This window comes from Sinohyriopsis cumingii, chromosome 2 (assembly GCF_028554795.1).
Source record: "Sinohyriopsis cumingii isolate HCF-2022 chromosome 2, ASM2855479v2, whole genome shotgun sequence".
NCBI lineage: Eukaryota > Metazoa > Mollusca > Bivalvia > Unionida > Unionidae > Sinohyriopsis > Sinohyriopsis cumingii.
In genome coordinates, this window is record NC_142962.1 from 41,867,816 (window position 1) to 41,895,810 (window position 27,995).

At 35.9% G+C, this 27,995-nt stretch overlaps 1 protein-coding gene across 2 annotated transcripts in view; it reads right to left on the reverse strand.

Moving 5' to 3' along the window:
* Positions 1 to 908: 908 nt before the first annotated feature.
* The window catches only part of LOC149804716 (ESF1 homolog), a 70,022-nt gene continuing 42,935 nt past the window's right edge, over positions 909 to 27,995 (reverse strand). For both annotated transcript variants that reach the window (XM_089943398.1, XM_089943406.1), the window contains exons 10-14: positions 26,567 to 26,742; positions 19,763 to 19,862; positions 16,502 to 16,575; positions 6,767 to 6,916; positions 909 to 6,082 (exon numbers count right to left, since the gene is read on the reverse strand). In XM_089943398.1, coding sequence (XP_089799524.1) covers positions 5,735 to 6,082; positions 6,767 to 6,916; positions 16,502 to 16,575; positions 19,763 to 19,862; positions 26,567 to 26,742 — 848 coding nt within the window. In that variant the 3' untranslated portion in view covers positions 909 to 5,734. The remainder of the gene's footprint in view (positions 6,083 to 6,766; positions 6,917 to 16,501; positions 16,576 to 19,762; positions 19,863 to 26,566; positions 26,743 to 27,995) is intronic.

Genomic DNA, 27,995 nt, shown 5'->3' on the forward strand with positions numbered 1-27,995 from the left:
AACATTAATTTGGAATTATAGTGAATTCGGACAAGGTCATTTTGGATTATATTATGGTGATGCATCGCCACAATCCACGCCATTGACACGTTATCACGTTTGAGACTCGAGGCACATCAACACATTCAATATTGGAGCTAATTTGGAAAAACCACTGGAATTCAAGTGTAACTTCATACATTTTGCCTTATGACATGACTTTTTGGACTATTTGGGATTTAATTCACAATACTTAAGTTCTTTTTAAACTTTTCACATTGTATTCTAGTGAAATAAACCATTTGTTGAATTTTACGAAACTCGTTGGACTTTGCTCTTTAAATTTAAATTATTGTGATTCGGAACTTTTCAAGTCTCGGGTACTACTTCACCCATTTGCGAAATCTGTAATGAAACCAAGAAGCTTTCACAATGTCATCTGACTTGGAGAACTTTATTTTAAATCTTACAAAGAGTCATTGAAAACGTGTGAAGTGCTCCAGCTTGCCACACAATATGACCTGAGGCGGTGGCTTCGTCTAATGAAGCAAGAAATGAAAAATAATTTGGTCCAATATGTGGTGGAAAAGAATAAACCTGTTTTGAATTTGATTAGTAAGTCTCTATATGGCTCTGAAATGAAACAAACATAATTTAAATTAAAGCACCAGATCGGAATAGAGTTTAAAAAAGCTTCAACGTCAGAAGTATAAAAAGAGGGACAAATGCATTTACAGAAAGAAGAGAAATGCGGTTGTATGGAGAGAGAGAGAGAGAGAGAGAGAGAGAGAGAGAGAGAGAGAGAGAGAGAGAAAGAGAGAGAATGCAGAACGAGGATAGGGAGAGAAAGAGAAGATAGGTTAATGCAAATGCAAGGTGAAAAAGAAGAGAGGGAAATACAGATGCAGATACAGAGAAAAAGACGAAAATGAATATCAATTTAGTTTAAAAGAATATGAACTGGCAAGTGAAAAATTATCATCCGTTTCACAAAAATTCAGTTTTTAATGTTAACGAGAATATTAGATTAGTACCCCCTTTTAAAAAAAAAGAAGTAGATCAATATCTTCATCATTTTAAGAAAAACAATTGCGAAAAAACTGAAATGTTTGAGAGTATCGGACAGACCAGTCTCAAAATTTGCAACAGAGAAAGAACAACTATTTTATAGGTAGTGCTCCGCCAAGGTTGGTCAAGACTAATATAACCTCAGACAGCTCATATTAGTTGATGGGTTCAAGAACTGCATTCATAGTGACATTGAGACCTGTCTTGACGAGCAAATGGTTGAAACTTTAGAAAATGCTGCTCGTACAGCTGACAGTTATTCCTCGACTCATCAATGTTCTATTTGTCAATAGATCTTCCTTGCGGGAGTTGTTTGGTGAAAAAATAATCAATCTCAGTCTCACACGAACACTTCCAAATCTCGCAGGACTTTTAGGAATCAAATTTCTAAGACTGATCAGATATCATTATCTCTTTCTGCGTTTACATATTGCATGAATAAATAGCACGTTATTTCCGATTGTACAGATTGAAAAATAAGCAACATAATCAAGACAGAGATATTTTAAGTGCTCTTATTTCTAAAAGGTCATGGTCATGTATTGAAAGCATTAAATTTATTGGTTCAAACAAACCCCATTCTGATATTATTACGGAGAATTATGAACCATTCATGACGAAAGGTTCTATATCACTTATTGGTGATTCTGATAAGTATATCCCGATTAAAATTTTAATGAACACAGGAGCTTCTCCGAGTCTTTTCTTATCAGGTACTTTGCCTTTTGCCGAGAAAACTTTTGCTAATGAAAGTGTTCTTATTAAGAGCGTAGAGTATGAATTTTTCATTGTGTAAATTTGTTATCAGATTCAGACTTAGGACACGTAACAGTCGAAACAGCCACAGTGTCGTCTTTACCCAACAAAGGTATTCATTTATTACTAAGCAATGACCAAGTTGGAGATAAGGTTGTGGTTAATCAACTTATTTGGATCAAAAAGTAGATCCTATTGAAAAAGAAATCCCTGAGTTATACCCTGCTTGTGCAATTACTAGTGCTATGGCACAGAGAGCTCTTGACAATGATGTTGATCAAGAAATTACTCCTTTAGCTGACACCTTTGCTCCTTTTATGGATCGATCAACGTTGTTGATCACAGTAATCCTCGCTTTACTACTCATTCTCTTTATTTTTTTAAAATCAGGGTAACAAACGACAATCACTTCTGTCTATCACCCTTAAAGTCAAGATACTTTAAAAAGATTTCATCAAACTTTGAAAAAATATGATTTATATTGCCCTGCTACTGGAAAAGATTGGGACCACCATCATTTACAAAGATAACTTGGAATCAATTTGGAAATTCTTTGATCGACCATGATGCAAATGTAGCAATTAATTTAGGTAAAAGTGAATTTTGCTCTCCTTGTGTTAAATTTCTAGGATATACCAAGGGATATTTTCAAGTCAATGCTATCTCTGAATTTCCTGTGCCTATCAGTAAAAAGCAGCTGGTGCAATTTTTGGGTATGGTTGGAAATTATCAGAAATTTGGCTTTAATTGTTCCGAAATGTCTGAACCCCTGACCAATTTGCTGACTAAGAAAACTAAGTTTTATTGGTCTTAAAAATGTCAGGAGGCTTTTTGATAAGTTAAAGGTTATACTTAAAAGTGCATCAGTTCTTTCAGTTCCAAATTTCAGTCAATCATTTAAAATGCCTGTTGATGCAAGTGATGTTGGAGTATTGATTCAAGAGGACAAAAATGGTGTAGATCCTCCAGTGTATTATTTTCTGAAAGAAATTAAATAAGCATCAGAGAAATTATTCCACGATCGAGATGGAATGTTTGGCTTTGACACTGACTTTGCAACAACTAAGAGTGTATATTAGTTTGGCTCCTTCACTGACTATTGTATTCAGTGATCACAACCTCCTTACTTTCATTAGCCAAGTTCAAACCAAAAATCAGAGATTATTAAGGTAGAGCAAGAATACAGTATTGACACGAGGTACATGAAGAAAAAGATAATCTGATTGCAGATGCACTTTCGTGTCTATATTAGTATTATGTTGCAGAATGCATATTTTGTGTCATTAGAAGACAACAGCTTATGTAATTTTAATCATGTATATTTGACTAATATTTAAAAGAAACTTTACTGTATAAATCTTTCTTTTTCTTTATGATGGGAGGTGTTATATTTAACTTGCATTGTTTGTTAGTTTTCTTTAATGAGTATGTTATGTATATCTGTACTTCGATATTGACCATTGTCCAAAATCAATGTAAAAAACAGACAGCTATTGTCCCTCTATAATTATAGAATATTCAGAACATTATTATAGGAGGTAAACTGATTTATTTGAATCTGAGTCTAGGACATCAGTTTTCCACTTGGTAATTTCTAACCTTGTTGACAATTTTGAATATTTTAGAGACTGAACATTCTGGGTCTATTATTGTGTCTTAGCTTTTTATATCAACTTTATTTACTGGAAAAATGGCTCATTACTCACCTTAGCATCCAAAGCAGAATCAGTTGTTAACAGTTTTTAATTTGGGTGGATTTATTTATGCAAATTTCCCAGAATTACAACATTTTAAGTCTGATAGAGTCTGTGATGCATTATATGTTTCTATCTTCTATGAATGTAAGAATTTATCTATTGCACAGCTTTGATTGTGTGGAATGTTGCTATGATGCCAGCTGATGCAACTGAAATCTGATCCAAATATAGATGACATATACTGTTTTGTGCAACTTACCTAATAAAACCAGTATTATCTGTTCATACTGTAATATATTGTTGAACATTGGATAATAATGGGCTAGAAACATTTGAATTTGCAAAATAAAGTCTGGTTGGTCTGGTGACTTTTTCTCTATTTTTTACTACTGATACATCAAGTACTGAAATATTCTCACGTTGTATTCATGCTTTAAGATTCATTAATATTTAACAATAAATATCCTAATGTGCTGAACTGTTATTTATATATGTGAAAAAATCTACTTTTAAACATTTTATTCTTTGACCTCGGACACACATTTTGACCAAAGCCCAAGTCTAGTTAGTTTTTTTTCAGTCTGCACTTGTACTGAGGAAATGGGAGCTAAGGCTCTTTCCCAAATAAACACCGAGGCAGCAAACATACTGTAACACAAGTCTGATGGTCAAACAACTGAACTACCATGGCTCCCTGGGTGACAGGGTGCTTGGCACTGCTGCTTATTTTACATTCCAAGCAGTTCAAGGAATAAATCACCCCACATCTTTGCAGCTATCTTATTTCACTGACCAAGGAATTCATACCATTAGTTTGACTTGCATCAGAATAATCCAACCTGACCTTTTATCCCCTTGTGATTATCGAGACCATGACAATAATGGTTGTTAGACCTTACTCTCGAAAACATAGTTCATATTTTGAAGCCTTGTAGTCAAACAGATGCCCTGTCCTGTTAAAAAAAAAAAAAACGGGTTGCCATTGCAGCTCAGTCAACAGCTTTAAACCTGCTTAAAACCCAGCAATAATGTTAGAGAGCTAATTGAAGAGATTATTGATTATCTTATTGGATTAATTTATTTCATTTAAAATACCAAGAGAAAAAACAAATTCTAAACAATCTTATTTAAACCAAAAATAAGTATCTGGTGACAAAAATGACACTAATAGTCTATGGCTTATGTTATTTGCCATTGCTCGAACTGCAATTATTTTATATTTTATAATCCTCTTAGACTGACAAAAAAAATGATTCACAAAGAAAAACTAAATGGGAGTTGATAAACAGATTATTCCTTTTCTGATGGTATGCAAGCTGTCCAAATTAAAGAACCTACATGAATTTCATCCAAATTTTATTTGTCACAGATGAAGAAAACATCTGTTGAATAATGAAACTATTTACCGGTATTCCAATTCAAAATTATCACTCTGTTGTCTTTAAAAATATCACAACCTTATTATACAGGTAATTTCAATGTAATTTCATAAGAAAATAACTAATTCATCAGATATTTTAAAAAATGGTATAATGTTTTTCTCTCTATCCTTCGTCTAAACATTGCTACCTTTTTCTACTTCCTGGCTTGGAATTACTGTTTTGACCATGCTTTCACATCATTTAAGACAAATTGAACATGGCAGATGAAAAAAGAAAAAAAGCAAAGTTCTGGAAAAGTCAAACAAAATATTCTGAACTTACAGACTGGTCATCAGATTTGACCATATGGATATTCCTAATGTTTGATGATTAATCATAACACAATCCCTCCAAACAGCCATTGTGAAAATGGCTTTCAGAAGTGTTACTAGTTCTTATTAAAAAAAATAACGCAGGCATTTAACTATTGAAATGATGAACATCCATACTAATAGGATAGTAAGCCAATCACACAATCTCAACAAATGAGCATGATCTGTTCTGTTGCATCGACATTTGGAATCTATTCAGTTGCTATTTACATTGAAAATTTACTTAATGAAATCATGAAATACTGTAAAGATATATCAATTATAGATAAATTATATTTCAAATAAACATTTACACAAATGTACTGCCTTAATGGGATTGGATGAGTGTGTCTATTTAATGGATGGATGGATGAATGAACAGATGGATACGTTTTCTATATATGCATGAAAGCCAAAGCACAGTGATTTTTTTTAAAGATTTACTGGACATATCTCAGACAGTGTGCCATTTCTTTTTCATGACAACACTTCTCTCATTTCCTCATTTTGTTTTCTTTGTATAAAACTTTTGGGTCTTAGATTTTACAGACTTAACTAGGCTTGCTAATGACTGTTCTGTAGAAACTGTATCTAAACTGTCCACACTGATTTTCCGTCTGCTAACATCAGGTCCTATGATGTCAACAGATGCACCAGCCTTTCTTTTTAAGTCAGTCATCTGAAATGTTCCCTGCTCAGTTTTCTTATTCTTTTTACTTTTACTTCTTTGCAATTTTTCTTCTATCAATGCTTCCATTCCCTTTGTCCTTCTGAACTCTGGAGCTGAGGGATCAATGTTAAATAGATGGGAATTGTAAACAGCTGTAAAACGCTCATCTTTCACATTGACCTGCAAATGAAATATAGCAACTGTCAGTTTATTCTGAAATAATTCATTTTGTTAATTAAAGTATATGTTTATTCTATATTAAGAGAGGTTATAATTTGTTGTCATATAGAGGTACTTGTTTTCATTTGTAAAACTGTACATGATCTTAAAAGAAATCCTTGGTCATTAAAAAATGTAAATCTCTAGTGCTTGAGAACCCTTTTGTTATCATGCACAACAGGCAATGATTATCACAGTAAGCTAAACCTTGTACTCTGAGATCAAGGACTTCCACAATACTATATCTGGACAACATTTTGAATTCAGGTATCCCTGTGGACTAGAAGTGACTCAATTTAGGTAGCCTTGTAGACTACAATATGCTGAATGGTAGCCCTGTGGACTACAATGCACTGAATTCTGGTGGCCCTGTGGACTACAATGCACCGAATTCTGGTGGCCCTGTGGACTACAAATGACTGAATTTAGGTAGCATTGTAGACTACAATATGCTGAATTGAGTTAGCCCTGTGGACTACAAATGCACTGAATTCTGGTGGCCCTGTGGACTACAATGCACTGAATTCTGGTGGCCCTGTGGACTACAATATGATCTTAAGACCTGCTTTACATTTGTTTTTAAAAGGTGATGTAGAAAACAAGCTATCATATAGAGTATAAAAAGGCATGAATTGTGAAAATCACCTGGAAGTCAACTTCTTTGGATTTTTTTGCCCCGTCTGCCTCCCTTTTCTTCTTTCTTTTCTTCTTTGTTTCTTTTTCCTGTACCAGGCTCTCAAGTTTAAAGTGATGCTTGTCGACCTCATCATCCATCAGCAACAGTGAAAGTTCAGCCTAGGAAAGAGACAGACATGTACACACACAGAGCATAACATTATGAATAGATTAAATTCATTCTTCATCAAACCGGACTCGATATATTCACTGTTGCAGTTCCTAATATGCACATCCTTGTCATTTTCCTTTGCATGCGAAAAAATTACCTTGCATGTAAATATGGGCCAATTTTAACAGCCCTCAAACCTGATGTTCTTTGCATGTCACCGACATCAAAACAACCCAAGTTTCATAAAAACAGCAACACAGCAATAGTTTGAGGCTAATGAAACGGTTCCGATGTTAAAAAAATGTCATCATTAAATAGTTGGAAGTATAGAATTAAAAATTACAAATGCAGATATATCATTTTGTCTGAAACATCATTGAGCCATGCTTTCACATTTACCTTTTAAAGAGGATCTATTCTTTGTGCAAATGTTTGTTCACAAAAAATTACCAATTTGGAATGTATCACTAAGAGTAAGACCTAGACTCAGTTATCTAACTGACAAGAGATGAGGATGTCCCAAAAAAGTCAATCTCAAGCAAGTGTCCGCTCCTAAACTTCTTTCAAGGAGGACATTCCTTCAGTGAAAATTAATCCTGGCAATGTGTGTTTTGATAGTTTCTTTAATTAACTCCTTAACATTCACATAATTAGGTTAACTCTTCTTACAAGGTTATCAAGGCTGAATAATAGTATGCTTCTTCCTCAAAACATTGTTGTTACTGGATGCTGAGAATTCTGTAATGACGAAAACATGAATAATACAAGCCATTTCATCAAAACATATGTGACACTGCATGAGTAACAGTTCTAAGAAGAGAACAACTTGTTTCTCAAAATGCAAATCCCATCAAGAACCATACAATGTTTGTAAATGAATGATGGGCTAGCAATAGTTTTGATTTGGTTTTTGTTGCTTTTAATGGCATTTTAGCATATCATTTGCATTATCACTGGAGCAAAGTGCTTTTCCCAATGACACTGAGGCAACCAACCTGGGCTGGCCTGGTGGGTATCAAGCTCACAACCCTTGGATAAGGAGTCTGATGCTCTACCAACTGAGCTACCCCGGCTCTCTGGCTAGAAATAAGAGGAATGTATGCATGTGTGTGATTTGGATTTTTAACATAGCTTTAACAATTTTTCAGTCTTATTGCTACGATGTCTGCAGTGTGGCAGTTTATAGTGATCTCTAGCACTGAGGCATCATGCTGCAGACATGAAGAATGATGTCCCACCCAGTCACATTATCCTGACACCAGGCCAACAAGTCCTAACACTAACCTCTTAATGCTGAGCGCCAAGCGAGGCAGGAAATAAGAGGAATAAATTTCAACGATCACTATGGGTAGTGATGGGTGTAGGGAATGTAATGTAAAATGTAAGGATCAAAATGTACATTAAGTGCACAGACTCTCAAGCTTCAAAAGTAGTTACACATATCTTTCTTTTCACAATGATCCACTTTTGGTGCAGCAATGTATAGCTGACACATACAGAATCTATGTTGGGGTTTGGATTGAGACAAGGAAATCCCAGTCAAGGATTTACATATAAAATATAATATAACCCCTTGACTGGGATTTCCTTGTCTTGGTCCAAACCCCAAAGTAGATTATTTTTCTCATCCAATATTTTACTTTAAAGTAAAAAGAACTCTTCACTAGTATAATATAGTTCACGTCCAAATGTTTAAATGCTGCTCATTAATACAAATATGTTAATGAGGTGTGACCGTTGCATCTGAAGTACACAGTTTATAAGTGTGAGCAAAGAAAAATGAACAAAATGTCGCCTAGTAATGAGAAATTATCACATTTACTATATGGATGTTATATGAAATTAACAATAAATAATTAAAACAAGAAAATGTTTCATTTTCATCAATTCCAATTTTGAAAACTTATATTGTAAATAATGAAACAATATCTCTAATGTAGTTATACTTAGTACAAGCTGTAAGAGTAACATGTTGCATTAGGTTATTCACAGATAATTAGAGATCTGTGTCACTACTGTATATAACTCTCCTCTTCTCTGGAGGAGGTGAAACTGTTTTGTGACATACTTGTGTTGCAATTAATATTGATTGTCAAATTACCCCTATGTATGAAAGATCTTCCAAATACAGACATTAGCAGATTACCATGTGCTGAATTTTCAAGTTCACAGTTTGTTTGAAACTTTATATTTCTGCATTGGAAATATGGCAAGTGCTACAGTGAAATTTGCTTATGGATTAATGTGTGGACGGAAAAATGATTCCTTCTGGCTGGTAAGTGCATTATTTGTCATTAAAGATTGTAGGTATATGTTTGATTCAACTAGGGCACAATTTCAGATGATTAACAAAATTAGAAGAAAGCATGTTTGACATCACACATTTCTGCTGTTACTAAGTTTTTTGTAGTTGTTGAGAAAGTTGGGATTTTTGTGGCTGGTAATGTGTGTAGCCTGAGTGTCCCTTGATTAATAGAATCTTTGTTGGGATTTTGGACCAAGACAAGGAAATTCCAGTCAAGGGGTTATATTATTTGTCTCTTCATGAGGCCATGAAGTGTGTAGGCCTAGTCTATGCACATGGATCAGTGTTTTATGTCATAGTTCATTTCACACAGCATTGAGAAGTTTATCCTATCTGTAACACAGCCAATTTTCAGGTCAGCATCATTAAATGTAGCTAACAGTAAATAATTTGTTTCACATGAAGTATTTAAAACTAGTTATGTGGCTTTAGCTACATTTAATGACAATGACCTGAAAATGTACTGAGCTAGGCATTGTCTATAGGATAAAACTGACTATGCTGTGTGAAACTAACTAGCAAAATACCAAACAGCGTGACATCATGTGCATACGTGTGTCTCTCTTGAAATGTTTGATGTGTTCTCAAAGATGGATTGACTTTAAATTACCATGTTTTTGTTACATATTTGTTGTTGTTGTTTGTTTTTTGAACAACTACGTCAGCCAAAGAAGACAAAATGGTTTTCTTTTTCTTAAATTAGTTCTGAGCACATGGACACCTTGACTGATACAACTGGTCTGAGATGACTAAACTGAGATAACAAAAGTAAGGTTAGCAGAACAGCTAGATTTCTGTCACATGGGGAAAACGATGCATAAAGACTTAAAAGTTTTTAAACAAATCAGTGTTAAATGAGGGTAAACCAATCAGTGTTAAAAGAGGGTAAACCAATCAGTGTTAAAAGATATCAATTAAAAGCAAAATCCATTTTGGTGTTATCAAACAACAATTAAAACAAATAAGCTATGGTGACTAATCTTAGAAACACTGAAGTGCTACCAAAATAAACTTGATGATAATCTGAACATTAACAGGTGGTGTTAGAAGTACAGCTTGAAAAATGTAAGACAAGTAGGCCATACTGACTTTCCTTCAAGATCCATGTACAATGACTGTAATTATAATTTAAAGTAAAACTCTAACAAATGTACAGCTTCTAGCATCAAAGATGTGCAGTGGATTACAAAAGCTGAAGCATAAAATGAGGTCACATGGATCTACTAATGGTATCTGGTTGAGCATTTTTTATACTAATACTGATGACTAACTAGGTGAAATTGGGTAACAAAAATGAAATCTTCTGTATGAATGTGCATTGTTAGCTATGTCACATCTTTTGCAACATTTGTTGCAGAAAAGACAAAAGAGATGAAGATCACTCCTGCGTTAAACAATGTCACAGGGACAAACAAACTTTTCCCCAAGATGCATTTAAAAACCAGTTCTGATGGCTGTAGCTGAAATTGGGTCCCAGAGATGTTAAGTGTTATGATAATATCTGTAAAAAATAGGCAAGTAACATAGATACACAAAACAGGCCACAGTGAGCTACTTTTGAAATATTCTTCCTGAGATGAATCAACACTTCAATTTGTATGAGTGATTATGACGTAGGTTGAAGATAAAGAGATGTTTATAAACAATTATCCAACATCAGCTTCCATCATGTCAACAGATGTTGTAGCCTTTCTTTTAAACACTGATATCTGAAATGTGTCTCCTCTGTCTTCTGAATCTTTTTACTTTTACTTCTTTTATTTCACCAACAACAATGACTCAATGACCAGTGTCCTTTTTTTTGTATGTTTGAGCAGATCATTTTTTTTCTCACTCCAAAACTACATGTATCTGGACATGAATAATATAACACACTGATACACAAAATATTGTAACAGTATTGCAACCATTACACCTTACATGTGATAAGTACTGCAACAATGACCCATACATGTGAGAAATATTGTAACAGTACTGCAACCACAACCCATACATGTGAGAAATATTGTTCCAGTACAGCGAACATGACCCATACATGTGAGAAATACTGTAACAATATTGCAAACCTGACATATTACAAGGGAGAAATACTGTAACAGTATTGCAACCATGACCCATACATGTGAGAAATATTGTTACAGTATAGCAAACATGACCATACATGTGTGAAATATTGTAACAGTATTGCAAACATTACCATACATGTATAAAACACTGTAACAGTATTGCAAACATTACCCATACATGAGAAATATTGTTATTGTATAGCAAACATGACATTTTACATGCAAGAAATGCTGTAACAGTACCGCAAACATTACCCATACATGTAAGTAATACTGTAACAGTATTGTAAACATGAACCATACATGTACAAAATACTGTAACAGTATGGCAAACATGAAATATACATGAAAGAAATACTGTAACAGTATTGCAAACATGAACCATACATGAAAGAAATACTGTAACAGTATTGTAAACATGACCCATACATGTGAGAAATATTAACAGTATTGCAAACATTACCCATACATGTGAGAAATTTTGTTACAGTATAGCAAACATGACATATTACATGCAAGAAATACTATAACAGTACTGCAAACATTACCCATACATGTGAGAAATACTGTAAAAGTATTGCAAACATGACCCATACATGTTAGAAATATTATAACAGTATTGAAACCATGTCCCATGACCAACTGTTTTTCATTAATACAAGCATAATAAGAAATTTAAAACAATTACTTCATGTCATTGTTAGCTGAAACATAAAGGAAAAATGAAGAATAGGAAATTAAGGATATACCACACAGAACGGAAAGTGCTATCCCTGGATTCCTATAGAAGAATGCTTGATAATAGTAGGCAGAATTAATATTTTAACACAAATAATACTATCATACTGGTTAGAGAATTTTTAATTTGTACTCTACAGAGATTCAAATCCATAGAGTACAAATTAAAAAATCTCTAACCTGTATGTTGATGCTTTTCAAATATCCCTGTAGGCCATGTTGATGCTCTTCAAATATCACTGTAGGTCATTTTGATACTCTTCAAAATATCCCTGTAGGTCATTTTGATACTCTTCAAAATATCCCTGTAGGTCATTTTGATACTCTTCAAAATACCCCTGTAGGTCTTGTTTATACTCTTCAAAATATCCCTGTAGGTCATTTTGATACTCTTCAAAATACCCCTGTAGGTCTTGTTTATACTCTTCAAAATATCCCTGTAGGTCATGTTGATGCTCTTCAAATATCCCTGTAGGTCATGTTGATACTCTTCAAAATATCCCTGTAGGTCTTGTTTATACTCTTCAAAATATCCCTGTAGGTCATGCTGATGCTCTTCAAATATCCCTGTAGGTCATGTTGATACTCTTCAAAATATCCCTGTAGGTCTTGTTTATACTCTTCAAAATATCCCTGTAGGTCATGTTGATGCTCTTTAAATATCCCTGTAGGTCATGTTGATGCTCTTCAAATATCCCAAAAGGTCTTGTTGATAAACACAGATATGAACATTGGGAGTCTAGTTTAATCTAGTGTAATATGATTTGATTAGCCCAGACCTCTCGTATGCCTTACTACTCATAGCTTATTTTCAGAGACAGAAATTATGTATACATTGCTTAAATAGATGGGTTCATGTGTATGTGTGTATTTTTGTGTTTTTATGAAGGATAATTATTTATCACATTTGTTTTTAACATTGTACCAAAGTCAGACAATTCCGAGTCGAAAGGGGTATCTGGAAGGTGCATATATAAATAACAATTAATAAAAACAAACTTGAACCATAGATCTAATGCAAAATACATCAACTTAAGTGCCTTTGAATCAATTCACAAAACAGTCAAACAAGCAAAGAGTTTGGGGCAGGCAATATCCAAAGGATTAAATTTGCATGCATACACGTTGTGTACAAACTTCACATATATAAAGCATTGCTTTTGTAAACACTATTACTGAAAGCAAGAATGTAAGACACATTATGAAGGATGTTTTGTTTTCATAACGTTGTAAAAATGAGGATATTTTTTATCGCCAGAAAAAATACACATTTGCATACGCAAGAAATTTACCAGTTTATATTTTTATTGTTACTAATACTACTGCTACTAAAAGCATTTCCTTGCAAGCCAGCCATCAGTTTGCACGGGAATACAAATTGGCAGGGGATAGAACTGTATCTTCGTTAACAAAATAAATGAAATAAAATCGGCTGAAGTATAGAGACAATGAGAGTAATTAAGTTATTGTTCTATTCAGAAAGCAGTCGGTAATATACATTGTTATGCTTATCTTTCCTGTCCGTATTTGTAAAGACATTATGTCCTTTTTATAATTTATTTTGTAAAGCAAGTGTTGTTGAGTAGTTATACACTTAGTATATTCCCTGTAACTGATGTCGTAAGCTCTGTTCAAGAAATATATGCTTTGTCCAAACTGAAGGTTCCACAACTTATGCCATACGATAATCATCAGCCGGATGGTCCAAACTATTTGTCACATTTCGGTTCAATAGGATTGTTTTCCAATGTTGTATTTTATACTTCCTTTGCTGAGGACTTTATATTTATCCACAGACGTGTATCTGTACAAAAGTGCAAAACAACCATGCTTTGCGATTATAACCCTCTTGCGTGCTCCACACTGATCAGCATTTACATAGTGGATTGTGTGATTTGTGATGAAAATTATGTCTGTAGTGAAATAATTGTTAGCATAATACTACTTATAACATAAGCCCATTTGATAAGAAAATATAAAGCTGTTTGTGCTGGTCTTTGTAAAGAACAATCATGCCCGAATTTTGATAAGTGAAATTTTTACTCTACCAATCCTCTGAAAATTGATATTATTAAAAATCTTTATTTGTACTTTATGTTCATCCTTTTATTTCTCAGATGCCTTAGTAAGTTAAAAGTTTGCTGAGTACAAATATTTGGGTTGGAAAAAGGAGGTAAATCCAGGGTGTTTAAAACCCTTTCCCAACTTTCAATCAATCATATGTCCTTTATCAGTGAACTATGATAATTATTCACATCTTACAAAGTTCATAACTAGTCAGAAATATATACAGTATAAACTAATATAACTTTCTTCAATTTGGCAGAAACATTTCTAATCATTCATAACTGCTGACATAATAAAATCACACTTGCTAAACCTGGCCTGGCCAAAAGCAAGGATAAAAACGCAGATGTTTAAGATTCAAATTTTGCAGTCATGAAAAATAGAAATACACTTCTTGCTAAGTTTCAACACAAAAAACTAATTTTTATCCTGCTCTTCCATGAATATTCATATGCAAATATTGATAAAAGGTATATTTTGTATCCAGATGATATTTAGATCTGACTGCACTATTGCTGATATATAGATCTGATCAGGGGCGTTATTAACCATTAAGCAGACTAAGCATGTGCTTAGGGCACCAGGGCCAAAGTGGGCACCACAAAGTTGAGAAAAGGGTGAAAAGAAAAAAACAAAAAAACGAATGAAGATTTGTAAAAAAAAATTGATAAAACTAGTGCAAATTGATCATAATGTTCTGTTTCTTGATCATGGTGCACCCTAGGGTTATCTTCCCAGGTGTACGTGGAAAGAAGGGGGGCACCAAGATTTGTCAGTGCTTAGGACACCAGTGAGCCTTAATCCGTCCCTGGATCTGATTGTACTATTGATGATATTTAGATCTGATTGCACCACTGATGATATTTAGATCTGATTGTACTATTGATGATATTTAAATCTGATTGTACTATTGATGATATATAGATCTGATTTACTATAATTGTATTTATATACTGATATTTTTTTACTATTGACAATATTTACATTATACTATTGCCAATACTTAGATGTGATTGTACTAATGATGATATTTAGATCTGATTTTACTACTGATGATATTTAGATCTGACTGCACTATTGTTGGTATTTAGATCTGACTGTGCTATTTCTAATATTTATATCTGATTGTACTATTGATATTTAGATCTGATTTACTATAACTACATTTATATACTGATATTTTTTTATTTTATTATATACTATTGACAATATTTACATTATACTATTGCCAATACTTAGATGTGATTGTACTATTGATGATATTTAGATCTGATTGTATTATTGATGATATTTAGATCTGGCTGCACTGTTGTTGGTATTTACATCTGATTGTACTATTACTGATATTTATATCTGATTGTACTATTGATATTTACATCTGATTGTACTATTGTTGATATTTAGATCTGATGGTACTATTGTTGATATTTAGATCTGACTGTACTATTGTTGGAATTCAGATCTGATTGTTGTTGTTGTTGTAGGGTTTAATGCCATTTTTCAGCACATGATAGGCTATACATGGCGGCCAGTATTAATGGTGGAGGAAGAACCCGGGGAAATACACGGATAGAACCACTGACCCACTTTTAGTTACGGCAAGCTTTCTCACATACCCACATTAGCTGAATCCGAGACTTGAACCCACGCAGACAGATGTGAGATGGCAGTGATCCGTAATGGAGAGCGCTGTAGACCACTCGGCCACTCGGGGCCCCAGATCTGATTGTACTATTGTTGATATTTAGATGTGACTGTACTATTACTGATATTTCGATCTGATTGTACTATTGTTGATATTTAGACCTGACTGTACTATTGTTGATATTTAGATCTGACTGTACTATTGTTGGTATTTAGATCTGACTGTACTATTGTTGATATTTAGATCTGATCATACTATTGTTATTTAGATCTGACTGTAATATTATTGATATTTAAATCTGATTGTACTATTGTTCATATTTAGATCTGATTGTACTATCGTTGATATTTAGATCTGACTGTACTATTGTTGATATTCAGATCTGACTATTGTTCAACAATATTTACATTTGATTATATTATTGATGTTCATATTTGACAATACTATTGATGATACATATGACCGATTGTATCAATGATGATATTTCAATTTGATTGTACTATTGATTACATTTGGAGCTGATCAGATATTTTGCAAGTTTGCAAAGGATAAAACAACGTCACAAGTGGGCATTACCTTTGGCATTACCTATCCTCAGAAAAAGATAAATAAACTCCACTAATTGACATCTCGGAAGCCATCCATATCACCTACCCTTATGATGGTCCTGAAATTTTGATGATACTAGTAATATTTAAATTTGAATACACTATTCACGATATTTTAGATTGTATCATACTATCAATGATATTTCCATTTGATTATAATATACCTTTTCTTTTTTTTCCTTTTCATTTGGTTCAGCTGTATCTGCCACTTTCTTTTTCTTCCTTTTTTTCTTCTTTCCTGTGCAAGAAATGAATTCATGCATGTAATCTATTTTAGCAACTAATCTCCACAAAAGTATTGTTCAGAAAATTTAGGTATTTTCCCACCAACATAATTATTCCATTTAACAACTGTCTCATTATTTGAAGACCAAGTTCTATTCAGCCCAGCAAACAAGTTATTTTTTTAAAAAGTGACTACGTATTTGTAATTTAAATTTCATCCCGAGATATTTATTTTTAGCAGCAACTATTATAAATAGGACTGTTTCAGTAAAATACACTTGGGACCTTAAGGCGGCACTTTCAAAGTGGAATAGTTACCCATCAAGGCAAGTTAGAATTTTGTTTTTGTATCATTTTCATATGAACAAAAACTAAAATGTACCATGCATATGTCACAAACTGACTTAGAATTATTCACATGTTGTATTTATAATAATAATAATCATAATAATAATAATGACTTTGTATAGCGCCTAATCTTTAGAAGCTCTAAGCGCTTTACAGCATTAGACAACACCTATAAGATAAAAAACATATAATAATATTATTACAAAAACAAACACCATGAAATTAGAAAAAACATTAAAAAATATAAAAAATAAAAAACATGCTAAGAATATTTCAGGTAGGAAACATTATTAGATCTTTAAGTTTGTTCTTGCAGTCGAAATAAGTGAGTTTTGAGAGCCCTCTTGAATGTGATCACTGTGTCTTTGTGCCTAAGTTCAGTGGGCAATTCATATGATTAGAATTTCAATAAAATAAAGACCCCCAAAAATGTATCATCTTAAGTCAACTGTCAGAAAAATCACTTTTGGAAGTTTAGAGCAGCCAGATTCAAGGTACACATTTTTAATTTTTTTATTATCATTATGAATAATATCATGAAAACTGTTTGAAATGCATACAGCTGGAAATATCCTTTTGGGAGGTAAAACTTTTTCTTTTCTTTGTTTGTACAGAATGGGGGTTGTTTTGATTCTATTTTAGTCATTACAACTCATTCTAGTAGATTGTTTTCCACTACTGACATATTTATTATAATAAATAATTATTTATAAGTTACAGACTATTATTTTTATCAAATATATTGATTGTAATTCGTATTTAAGTATGCTACACTAGTAGACTGAATATACTATGCTTTTATGTTGTAATCTACTTGTATAGGTCAGCTGCAATGTAAATATTTCATATTTTCATTGTCCTGCATTTATAACATGTTAGGTTTGCTTTAATTTTGGGTAGTGAAAGATAAGAACATAAATGTAGATGTGACATAAAGAGAGTACTTGTATAAAACAGAGCATGAAGGCACTGTATGTAACAGTCACTCAGTGTAATGTACACCTATTGTGTACTTAGCATTATACTATAACTAAAAATGACTTTTATTTTGTAGCTGCTTACAACCTTGGTGAGCTAAGGCCATGTTGATACTGCTAACTTGAGATTGTTCTAGCCAAGGTATCCTGTCACAAGGGCCGACCATAGCCAGGGTATTCTGTCACAAGGGCCGACCATAGCCAGGGTATCCTGTCACAAGGGCCAACCATAGCCAGGGTATCCTGTCACAAGGGCCGACCTTAGCCAGGGTATCATGTCATAAGGGCCGACCATAGCCAGGGTATCCTGTCACAAGGGCCGGCCATAGCCAAGGTATCCTGTCACAAGGGCCGACCAAACTGAGGATGTCCTAAGAACGTTGAGAAAAGGAAGCCCCAGTTACATGAACTGCTTCCAACCCTGGAGAGTTAAGGCCAGGTTGAGAGATTGAAATGAGTTTGTGCTAGCCAAGGAATCCTTCCACAACGGCAGACAAACCTGGGACATCCTAAGAACATTGGGATCTCCAGCCACATGCAAGTACCCTGTAATTCACAAAGTGGAGAAGCCATTCGAGGGTGCACCTACACAACAAAGGAGCCATTGGAGGGCATACCTATACAGTGATGAAGCTTGGAGGGCATATATACACAGTGAATAATAACTCAGTACAAGAAGTATCAGTGAACTTAAAGTGCTCTTAAGAACTTCAAGTGCTGTCCATAAATAATATTTAAGAATGGTTTAACTGCAGTGATGCTTTTTCCCATTTGTGCAATAATTTGTTTTGATTCATCAAACATTTAATTAAATCATCTTAATTTTTGTTTGTGATGTCTCTGTGTTCTTCAAAAGTAGCATTCCAACCAGCTTTTGTCCATTCTGTGACAGCATATTTGTTTTAAAAACTGATTTCCCTGGGTATCATGTATGTTTCAACAGAATAGATCATATGACCAATAGTTCTATTCAGCTTTGTAAAAAATAGTACTTGTAAAAACAGTTATGACATATACTATAATTCTCCCTCTGTAAAGCTGTTCAGAGAAATCACTAACTGCAACCTGCATTATAAGTGAGGGAGCTAAATAGTGGGGGATGTTGTAAGAAGGCTGTCTGTGTCCTGATAGTATTTCAAAACACAGACAGATAGTACATAAATATGCCAGGAATCACACTAGAATTGGTTCTCATGAGCCAAAAACTAAAATGAAGTGTGATAAATCAAGTGTCAATAATAAAACCCATTTTTTTAAAATCAATTTAATGGAGTCCATTTTCTTACCCTCATTATAACAGGACAGATGCATAATGTGGGACTTTATACTGAGGGATAACTGTACTAATCTAAAGCAGCTACTAATACTAATGCACACAATATGGCATCACTCATACACACTCAATATGGCATCACTCATACACTGGATATTTTCAAGAAAAATTCTAGAATACCAACTTGTCTTTCACCCATTCATATCTTTACAGTAATTATATTATTTAATTTTGCATATAACATAAGTTGTTGTTGTGGGGTTTAACACCATTTTTCAGCGCATGATAGACTATACATGGCGGCCAGTATTAATGGTGGAGGAAGAACCTGTGAAAACCCTGGAAAGAACCAGTGACCCACGAGAAGCTACTGGCAAGCTTTCTCACATACCCACACTAACCAAATCCGAGACTCGAACCCACGCAGACGGAGGTGAGATGGCAGTGATCCATAACGGAGAGCGCTTTAGACTACTCAGCTATAACATAAGTATTTCTTTGCAAAAGAAATATCTGATACAAACTACAACAGAACTTCTTCAGGTCTGTCATTTAAGTAACAAATCTGTTAACATGCAAAAGATTTTTATTTGAGTAATAACCTTCGTGCATATCTTCTGTACTTCTGGAGAAGAATGGGTCATTGAGGTCAACATCATCTGGCAGCTCATCATCACTGAAAGCAGCCTGGTCATCAGCTTGCTGAAAAATCAAAGTATTAAAATAATTGTGGCTTGGAGGGTTAAGTTAATGTGGTACGCTGAACAGGATTAAAGTGATCAACATAAACTGTGGATAATGATACTATTTCTTTTTATGATCGCAAACAATTACCAACATCCTACTAAAAAGCAATTTTTTTCAAGTAAAACACGTTGATAATACTTATCCAGTTATAGTCATAATACTACTACTACTTCGCAAATCAAGTCCTCCCAGGCTAAAAACATTTAGCTAAAATGCTAAACTTTATCTGCTCACACAGGTGGCAGTTAGTGATCTCCCCCTGATAATGTGTTTTGTGCCAAATCCTGTTAATTTGTCAGTTACTACTGGAACAGAAGGCATGCTCTCAATATGGATGTAACTGCATGGAGTTTGGGAGGGTGTATCTGCATTATGACTGAGTAAATATTACTGAAGAAACATTTTACTTTAAGAAATTGGTTTCTTCTTCAAAATGCCACCTAGCCAATATAACTTGGGGAAAATAGGTAAAATATGGAAGGAGATACATAAACTAAACCTAGAAATTCCATTTCCAGTCTCCTAAGGTATATGAGACAGCTTCTAGATACCCCAACTGGAAATAGATTCCATATGTCAGGAAGTGGCTTTGAAAGGGAAAAGTTTTCCCTCCTACAAATCCAGCTGAAAATGTGAAGCTGCATCTTTATGAATCTGTCAAACGACCTAGAAAGGTTACCTGTCAAATGACCTGGAAAAGTTACCATGTGCACCATGACTAAAGGTTCTTCTAGACTGAATTTAGACTTTTTGGATAAAAGATCTCCAACAGAAACTGTAGAAGTATGTTCGGATCTCCATCCCACATCAATGATAATTAGAGAACAGTTTCTTTCATATGTACGTACTGCTCCGGTGACCTAGTGGTTAGAGCATCTGCCTCGGATGCAGGAGGTTGTCAGTTCGATCCCTGGCCGAGTCATACCAAAGACTTACAAAAAACGGTACATACAGCTGCCTCGCTTGACGCTCAGCATTAAGAGGTTAGTGTTAGGACTGGTCGGCCTGGTGTCAGGATAATATGGCTGGGTGGGACACCGTGCTACATGTCTGTGGCATGATGCCCCAGTGCTAGACATCACTATAAACTGTCACACTGCAGACATCGTAGCAATATGACTGAAACATTGTTTAAGCTACATTAAAAATCCAAATCACACACACACACACACACACTCATATGTATTGTTTGTGATGACTGTCCTAACTTAGTGATCCGATATGTGAAGTAAATTCATTGGTTTCGGTTTAGTCAAATATGCAGAACAGATATCTCACTTTATTCAGGACAAAACTGTCCATGCTGATATATCATCTACAGGAATCATTATCAGTATCTGATTACCCATGAATGGAAGCCTGTTGTTGGCAATGAAAGGAGGGAGCTTCATGAGCAATAGTGATCCATCTTGATGGAAATGCATGTAGATGGGTACACCAATAGGAAATGCACTGCTGATTTCATCTGCCAATCATTTAAGTAGTGAGGAGGCAGGACTTGTAAGATATATGAACTAATTAACTCTTGAGAGCAGTTCAAAAGTGTCATTCAGCCAGGATAATACCCATGATAAATTCCACTTTATCAAAGGTAAAGAATCATTTGCTAGATGAAATCTAAATCATCAGAAGATCAGATAGGTCATTGGTTTGTCTGATATCGTCTCTTCCATGATAGCACAGTGTACCTGTGATCCTGGGACAGTAGGTTTAATTGTGATTGGTGCTAACCATTTCTCATTAAAGAGCAATAGAAAGTTAGCTATTGAGGTATGGATGCCTACAATGGTATCAAGTACTCTTGTGTGATCCACCGAGTTTATATTCCATTGTCTTCATATGCCTCTAAGGTGGATGGCCATCTCACTTGTGGGATTCTCTAACACTTGTTGTGCAAACTGTTTGTTATTAAGGGCATATCTAATAAGATCCCAAAGTTCAGTAACTCTGGGTTGGGGTGAAACACCTGCTATCATGACTGCTTAACACAGTTCAGGGAATATCTCAATTCCTGGTGATCCTGCTGCGAGATTGATGAGTGAAGTAATCAGGATCAGGAGACACTATGATTCATCTGATTCCTGTATCATGTGCAGAATCTAAGGTGTTGGGCAAGTGCATATATCCAGCCACTCCAATCTAATTAAGCAAAATACATCGAGGCCTTTTGGGTCCAGGACTGGTAAGACAAAAGTTGGGATTTGTGGTATTCTACCCTGTCACCAATGTGTCCATCATTGGTCAATCCCATTGAACATCTAATGAGTGGAATCTGAGAGATAAAGAGACTATTCTGTTTGAATTAGTTCCTTCTTGCAGAACAATGAGCACATCAATACATTAGCCAGCCTAGGATCTGTTGAACATAAACCTAGAATGTCACTGAGGGCACTACTTTAGGAATTTCCCAACAAGAATACAAAGGGTGAGCACTTGTTTCTAGTTTGCTATCTGAGATAAGTCACCATGGTGGAATTATTGGACTGAATGAGGAATCCATTACTGAACTCCAGTCCCGTTCCTGTATAAGTTCTCCAGCCATGAATGAAAAGCTTTCAAAGTAGTTTCGATCCTGAGGAATTTGATACATAAATAACGATCCTGAGAGTCCACACTCTTAAGGCATTCTGAAATGGTAGAAGACATCCACCCCCCCGTCCTTTGTTCACATCTGTCACGATCATGATTACTAGATGTTGTGCTTGCACAGGTATCATTGATGCAAGTCCAAAGTGGTTTCCCTGCCTTCGAGATTCAACCTTGTCTTGCTGCAGATTGTGAGAGTTGGTCCAATGGTCAAAGGGTTGGTCTCCATTTGGACCACATATTCAATGTTATAAGAGGTCAATAAAGCAACCAAGGACTAAGACATCCACTGCCACATTGAGCAAAATCCAGCCAGTTAAGGAATTCTTGAGCAGATGGATTGCTCTATATAGGCACAGAACCTACCATTGCTTGAATTCATTTCTTATTCCTGGAGGAAACATTTCTTTTCCTTGAACATTGATTCAGATTCCGTCAACTCAATTTTGAAAGGGTATGAGGTCAAAGATGTCCTTGTTGACAAGGAGACTGAGAATGAAAGGAGGGTAACATGTGAAATCATGTCTTGCTCCAAAATGTAACTAGTCTGCTGCTTTGTAACCTGTTGTAGGTGAATCAAAGAACTTCTGGAAGCCATTTGAGTGGGGACGTGAAATCATGCCTCTTGCAAGTCCACACTAATTGCATTCCATCACAAATGTAAGAGTGTAACAAAGCTGAATGTATGCGCTTAGGATGCATTGTATATGAAAGAACTCAGGTCAAAGGCTTAGTAGGTTCACTGAAAATGATACTGAGTCCCCAGGAAGTTTGTCAGATCCCCATGTTGTCATGGCAAATCTTTCCTATGCAGCAACAAAAGTTTGAAGCCTTCTCCCTAACAGGATCTGTCATAAGGGGGAGGGGGCATGTATGTCATTTGAGAAAAGGAGGGTCTTGTGTAATGCTGTTGAAAATTACTGGCCTCACTTAGTTAGGGAGAACTGTGGTTTTCAATGGTTGTAATTCAAAAGGGCTGCTTACAAGTGGCATGCGCTCTAGGGGCATCCCTGCAACGTTTTGTTGTCTTGCAATTCCCTCTGCTGTAGCTCAGAATATATGATGATGTTTGCAAGCATAGCTTGACCCATGATAATCTTTATGGTGGAGGTGGAAAGCATTGCATCTTCCACCTGTTTTAAGTTCATAGCTTCATAGTTCATGGTCATAGTATGTTGTGTCTCTATCTTATGAAGTGCACCATTCTGTGAACATGTTCCAACATATTTCCAGTGTGAAGTCGGGAGAATATAAGCTGTGTTCCGCCTAATGAAGATCGTCATAGGAATTAGCTGCAACACTGATCACATTGTCATGACATTACAAATCAACCCATGGAGAGAAGGGATTTGTGAGAGAAAAACATCTGTCGATGCTTGGGTCTTGTAACTGATGACACATACAGTCCCAAAGTGTCAGTAACTTATGGAAGTGATTGAAAGTAAATTCTTCCATAGGACATGCTCACCTGATATCAGAACTTTAGACCCAGCAGAAGATGTAGAGGAACAATGAGGGAAGAAAAATGATAGGATTGGGCAGAAAACTTCAGTCCCATCCAGCAAGATGGAGTTTAAGATCTCAAAAAGACTGAGAAACTTATGCGCTAGTTTTCGTTGTTTATGAACTAAGGCAGTGAAGTCAATTTCTTCTGTGCTACATGTTGTTGTTGTTGTTGTGGGGTTTAACACCATTTTTCAGCACATGATCGGCTATACATGGCGGCCAGTATTAATGGTGGAGGAAGAACCCGGGAAAACCCTAGAAAGAACCACCGACCCACGAGAAGCTACCGGCAAGCTTTCTCACATACCCACACTGGCTGAATCTGAGACTCGAACCGGCACAGACAGAGGTGAGATGGCAGTGATCCGTAACGGACAGCGCTTTCGACCACTCGGCCACCCCGTGCTACATGTGAAGTAGTTGGAGAAGAATGTTGAGGATGGTGGCCAACTACACTTAAAGCAGTTATGAATCAGATCCTACTATTTTTAAGCTGTCTCTGAGTAAAGTCTCTTGGTGGCAGAGGCTTGAAGGTGAGTAAGAGATATCTCCTGAAAACTGAGGCCCCAAGACAGACATTGTATGAAGAAGTGTCTTGAGGTTCTTTGCAAGTAATATTGATCCATGAGGGTACCCATATAAACTGTATGTCTTCCAAAGGAAGTGCTTAGCAGTGCTATGCATATCTTGGAGCTGGACAAGTTTGTTTCTGGTGGCTGATACAGTGTGATATGACTGAGTCCGGTCATGAATAAACATGGTAATATTGCCTGGCATGACAGGTTGATACAGGGTATGGGATACTGATCCACGTATCTGGTCCATAATTCTGATATGTATGATTGTAACTAATGCTGCTGTTGCTCTCCAATTCACTGCTCAGTAAATGATACTGTTTCAAACCCTTCCATGCAAGCTGATGTTTTTGTTCCTCAAGCTATGATTGACTTCTGTCCAGAAGATGCAAGTCCAACATGTATTGAAGGAATGACAACCAGAGAAAACTACACATGTTGAGTGGCTATGAGACTGGTCTTACTCATGACCTAAATCTGTAAGACAAAACAGAGCAGACCCTATATACACATAGTATAGCAAGTGTCCTGCTTATGAACTTGTGGGTATTGATGCAGAGTTACCCAATATAATAATACCTGTAAAAGGGTGTAATATGACCTATACAGGTAGAGAATTAGAGCATCACAACTAATGTTTAGAAAGTGGATGCTAAATATTCATATCTAGTTAAAAATATGTAGGAAGGTCGATTTGACTGCCAATACAGGCAGAATCACTGAAGCATCACTTTTAGTAACTACATGTATATAGTAGAAGGCAACTAATCAATTCAAATAACAGCTTACCCATAGGAAGATGAATTTTTTTATTGCCGATAAAGGTAAAATCACTTAAGCATTGTCTATAGTAACGACATGTACAAAGCAGAAGACAAATAATTCAAGTAACACCTTACCATAGGAAGGCCAATTTGTTTGATTGCCTGTGAAGGCAAATGAAGTATATTATGGCAAACTTTCATAAAGATATGTACCATCAGAACTGCTTGCCATGGAATTGTGTCTAGCAAAATGCTTATGCATCATATATGAATGAAACTGTATTATGGTTTCACTGCTGCATACAGCGTTGACAAAGGTGGTTTAATTGTAGCCATGGTTGTTTCAAAGTACCTTCATCAAAAAACCTGATTACTTCAAGTTTTCTGGCGGTGGATTTTCACAACCAGGGTACTTATAGAGTAAATTTTCACTGTCTTATCACAATATAAGTTTTACCAGGAAGTTGTCCACTTTATGGAAGCTATCTTCAGCTGTAATGGTATGCAAAATATGCAACTGAATTCTTTTAGAATTGTTTTATATATTGGATGTTTCAGAATTTATTCTAAATTTTGCAGTGAGTTAGACCTGTCACATATTGCCATATCAGACAGAGTACAGTCTGTTTCAACCTAGTCATTTTTTTAAATGAACAGAAAAATTTAATTCAATTATATGTTGCATGCATTAAAGGAAGAGTAATGTTCGAGTTCTTATAATTCAGAGAAATTATTTTTGTCTGACATGGATTCATGTATCAACAAGGTCATTATACTAATAATCTCACTCACTAGCTCTGATTAAATGATTTCATTTGTAACAGATTCAATTCATGTGCACGTATACATAATGTATATTTCCGTATTCATACTCATGTCAAATGTACTACACTGCTTGGTCATACTTTTAGCTTTTATGTGACAGGGAGTCATAAAACTCTGGGATCTCATGCAACTTGTATGCTGATGTCACCAGTGACATTGGCATGGAGGATGGTACTGGTTTACATGCAGGGGTGGGGAGGGGGCAAAACCAAAAAAAGGGAGTGGGACAGTAATTCTGAAATGGCAGTGTCACTTCATAAGCCAGAAAATTACAAGGTTCAGCATAACTTTGCATGGTAGCATAACAGGAGAAGACGTGATGGGGAGACTGATGAAGCATGTCACAGCATCCCTAATGCTGTCTTGGGAAAACACATGCATAGTGAATCATTTCATTCATTACCTGGTGTTCCTCAGCCCTGTTTGACCCTAGGCTCTTCAACTCCTTTTTCTTTGCAAGTTTTTCTTCTCTCTTTGCCTTTTTCTTCTCTTTATTTTTGTGTAGATATTCCTGCCATGGAGTTGTATCTTTAGTCTGCTGTTTCTTCCTGATAATGTTCTCTGTGGTACTCTTCAAACCTAGAAGAAAAGGAGGCAATCAGAGAGTGCTAGGTATTTCATGCAATGTGGAATATAACAGTGCTAGGCCATGTGGAAAATAACATAGTGCTAGGCATCCTAGGCAATGTGGAAAATAACAGTGCTAGGCATCCTAGGCAATGTGGAAAATAACAGTGCTAGGCATCCTAGGCAATGTGGAAAATAGCATAGTGCTAGGCATCCTAGGCAATGTGGAAAATAACATAGTGCTAGGCATCCTAGGCAATGTGGAAAATAACAGTGCTAGGCATCCTAGGCAATGTGGAAAATAACAGTGCTAAGCATCCTAGGCAATGTGGAAAATAACATAGTGCTAGGCATCCTGTTGTTGGCATCCGTTAGTCTTGAGAGATGATGGAACTGGGCCCATGAGAGATGTCCTGGTTGGTGGTTGTGCAGCGTCTGCTGTGGCTAAGTAGTCCAATGTGGGAGTGGCAGTCCCTGCTGCACTTGCTGCACTTGAAGGTTGTGTCAGGTGTTGGTTGGAGCTGCTTCTTCTTCCTCTGCGATCGTCTTTCATCAGCTAGCAAGCATTGCTTGTCCTCTCTGGCTTTCAGACCAGTGATCAGAGCATGTCGCCAGCTTGATCTGTCTAGAGCGAGCTCTTCCCAGGTGTTGACATCGATATCAAGGGCTTTCATGTCGTGCTTACAGACATCCTTGAAGCGGAGATGTGGCCGTCCGATTGACCTTTTGCCAGAGGCGAGTTCTGAATAAAGAATTCTTTGGGGATCCATCCATCATCCATCCGACGTACATGGCCCAGCCATCTGATGCGGCATTGGCGGAGGAGTGTGATCATGCTGGGAATCTTGGCACGCTCGAGCACCTCGTTGTTTGTTACTCGATTGCTCCAGGTGATCCCGAGTATGCGTCGGAGGCATCGCATGTGAAAGGCGCTCAGTCTTTTCTCTTGTGAGGTGTACAGAGTCCAGGTTTCACTGGCATACATGAGAGTGCTTAGCACGCATGCACGGTACACGGTGATCTTAGTGTTCATGGTCAGCATGCTGTTGTTCCACGCTCTCTGCGACAACCTGGAGAGAGTTGTTGATGCCTTTCCAATCCGCTTGTTGAGCTCAGCATTGAGTGAGAGGTTGTTGGTGATGGTAGAGCGGAGGTACATGAACTGACTCACCACCTCAAGTTCATAGTTGTTGATGATGATGCTTGGGGGGTCTGCGTCCTGAACCATCATTTTGTTTTCTTTAGACTTATGGTTAACCCAAACT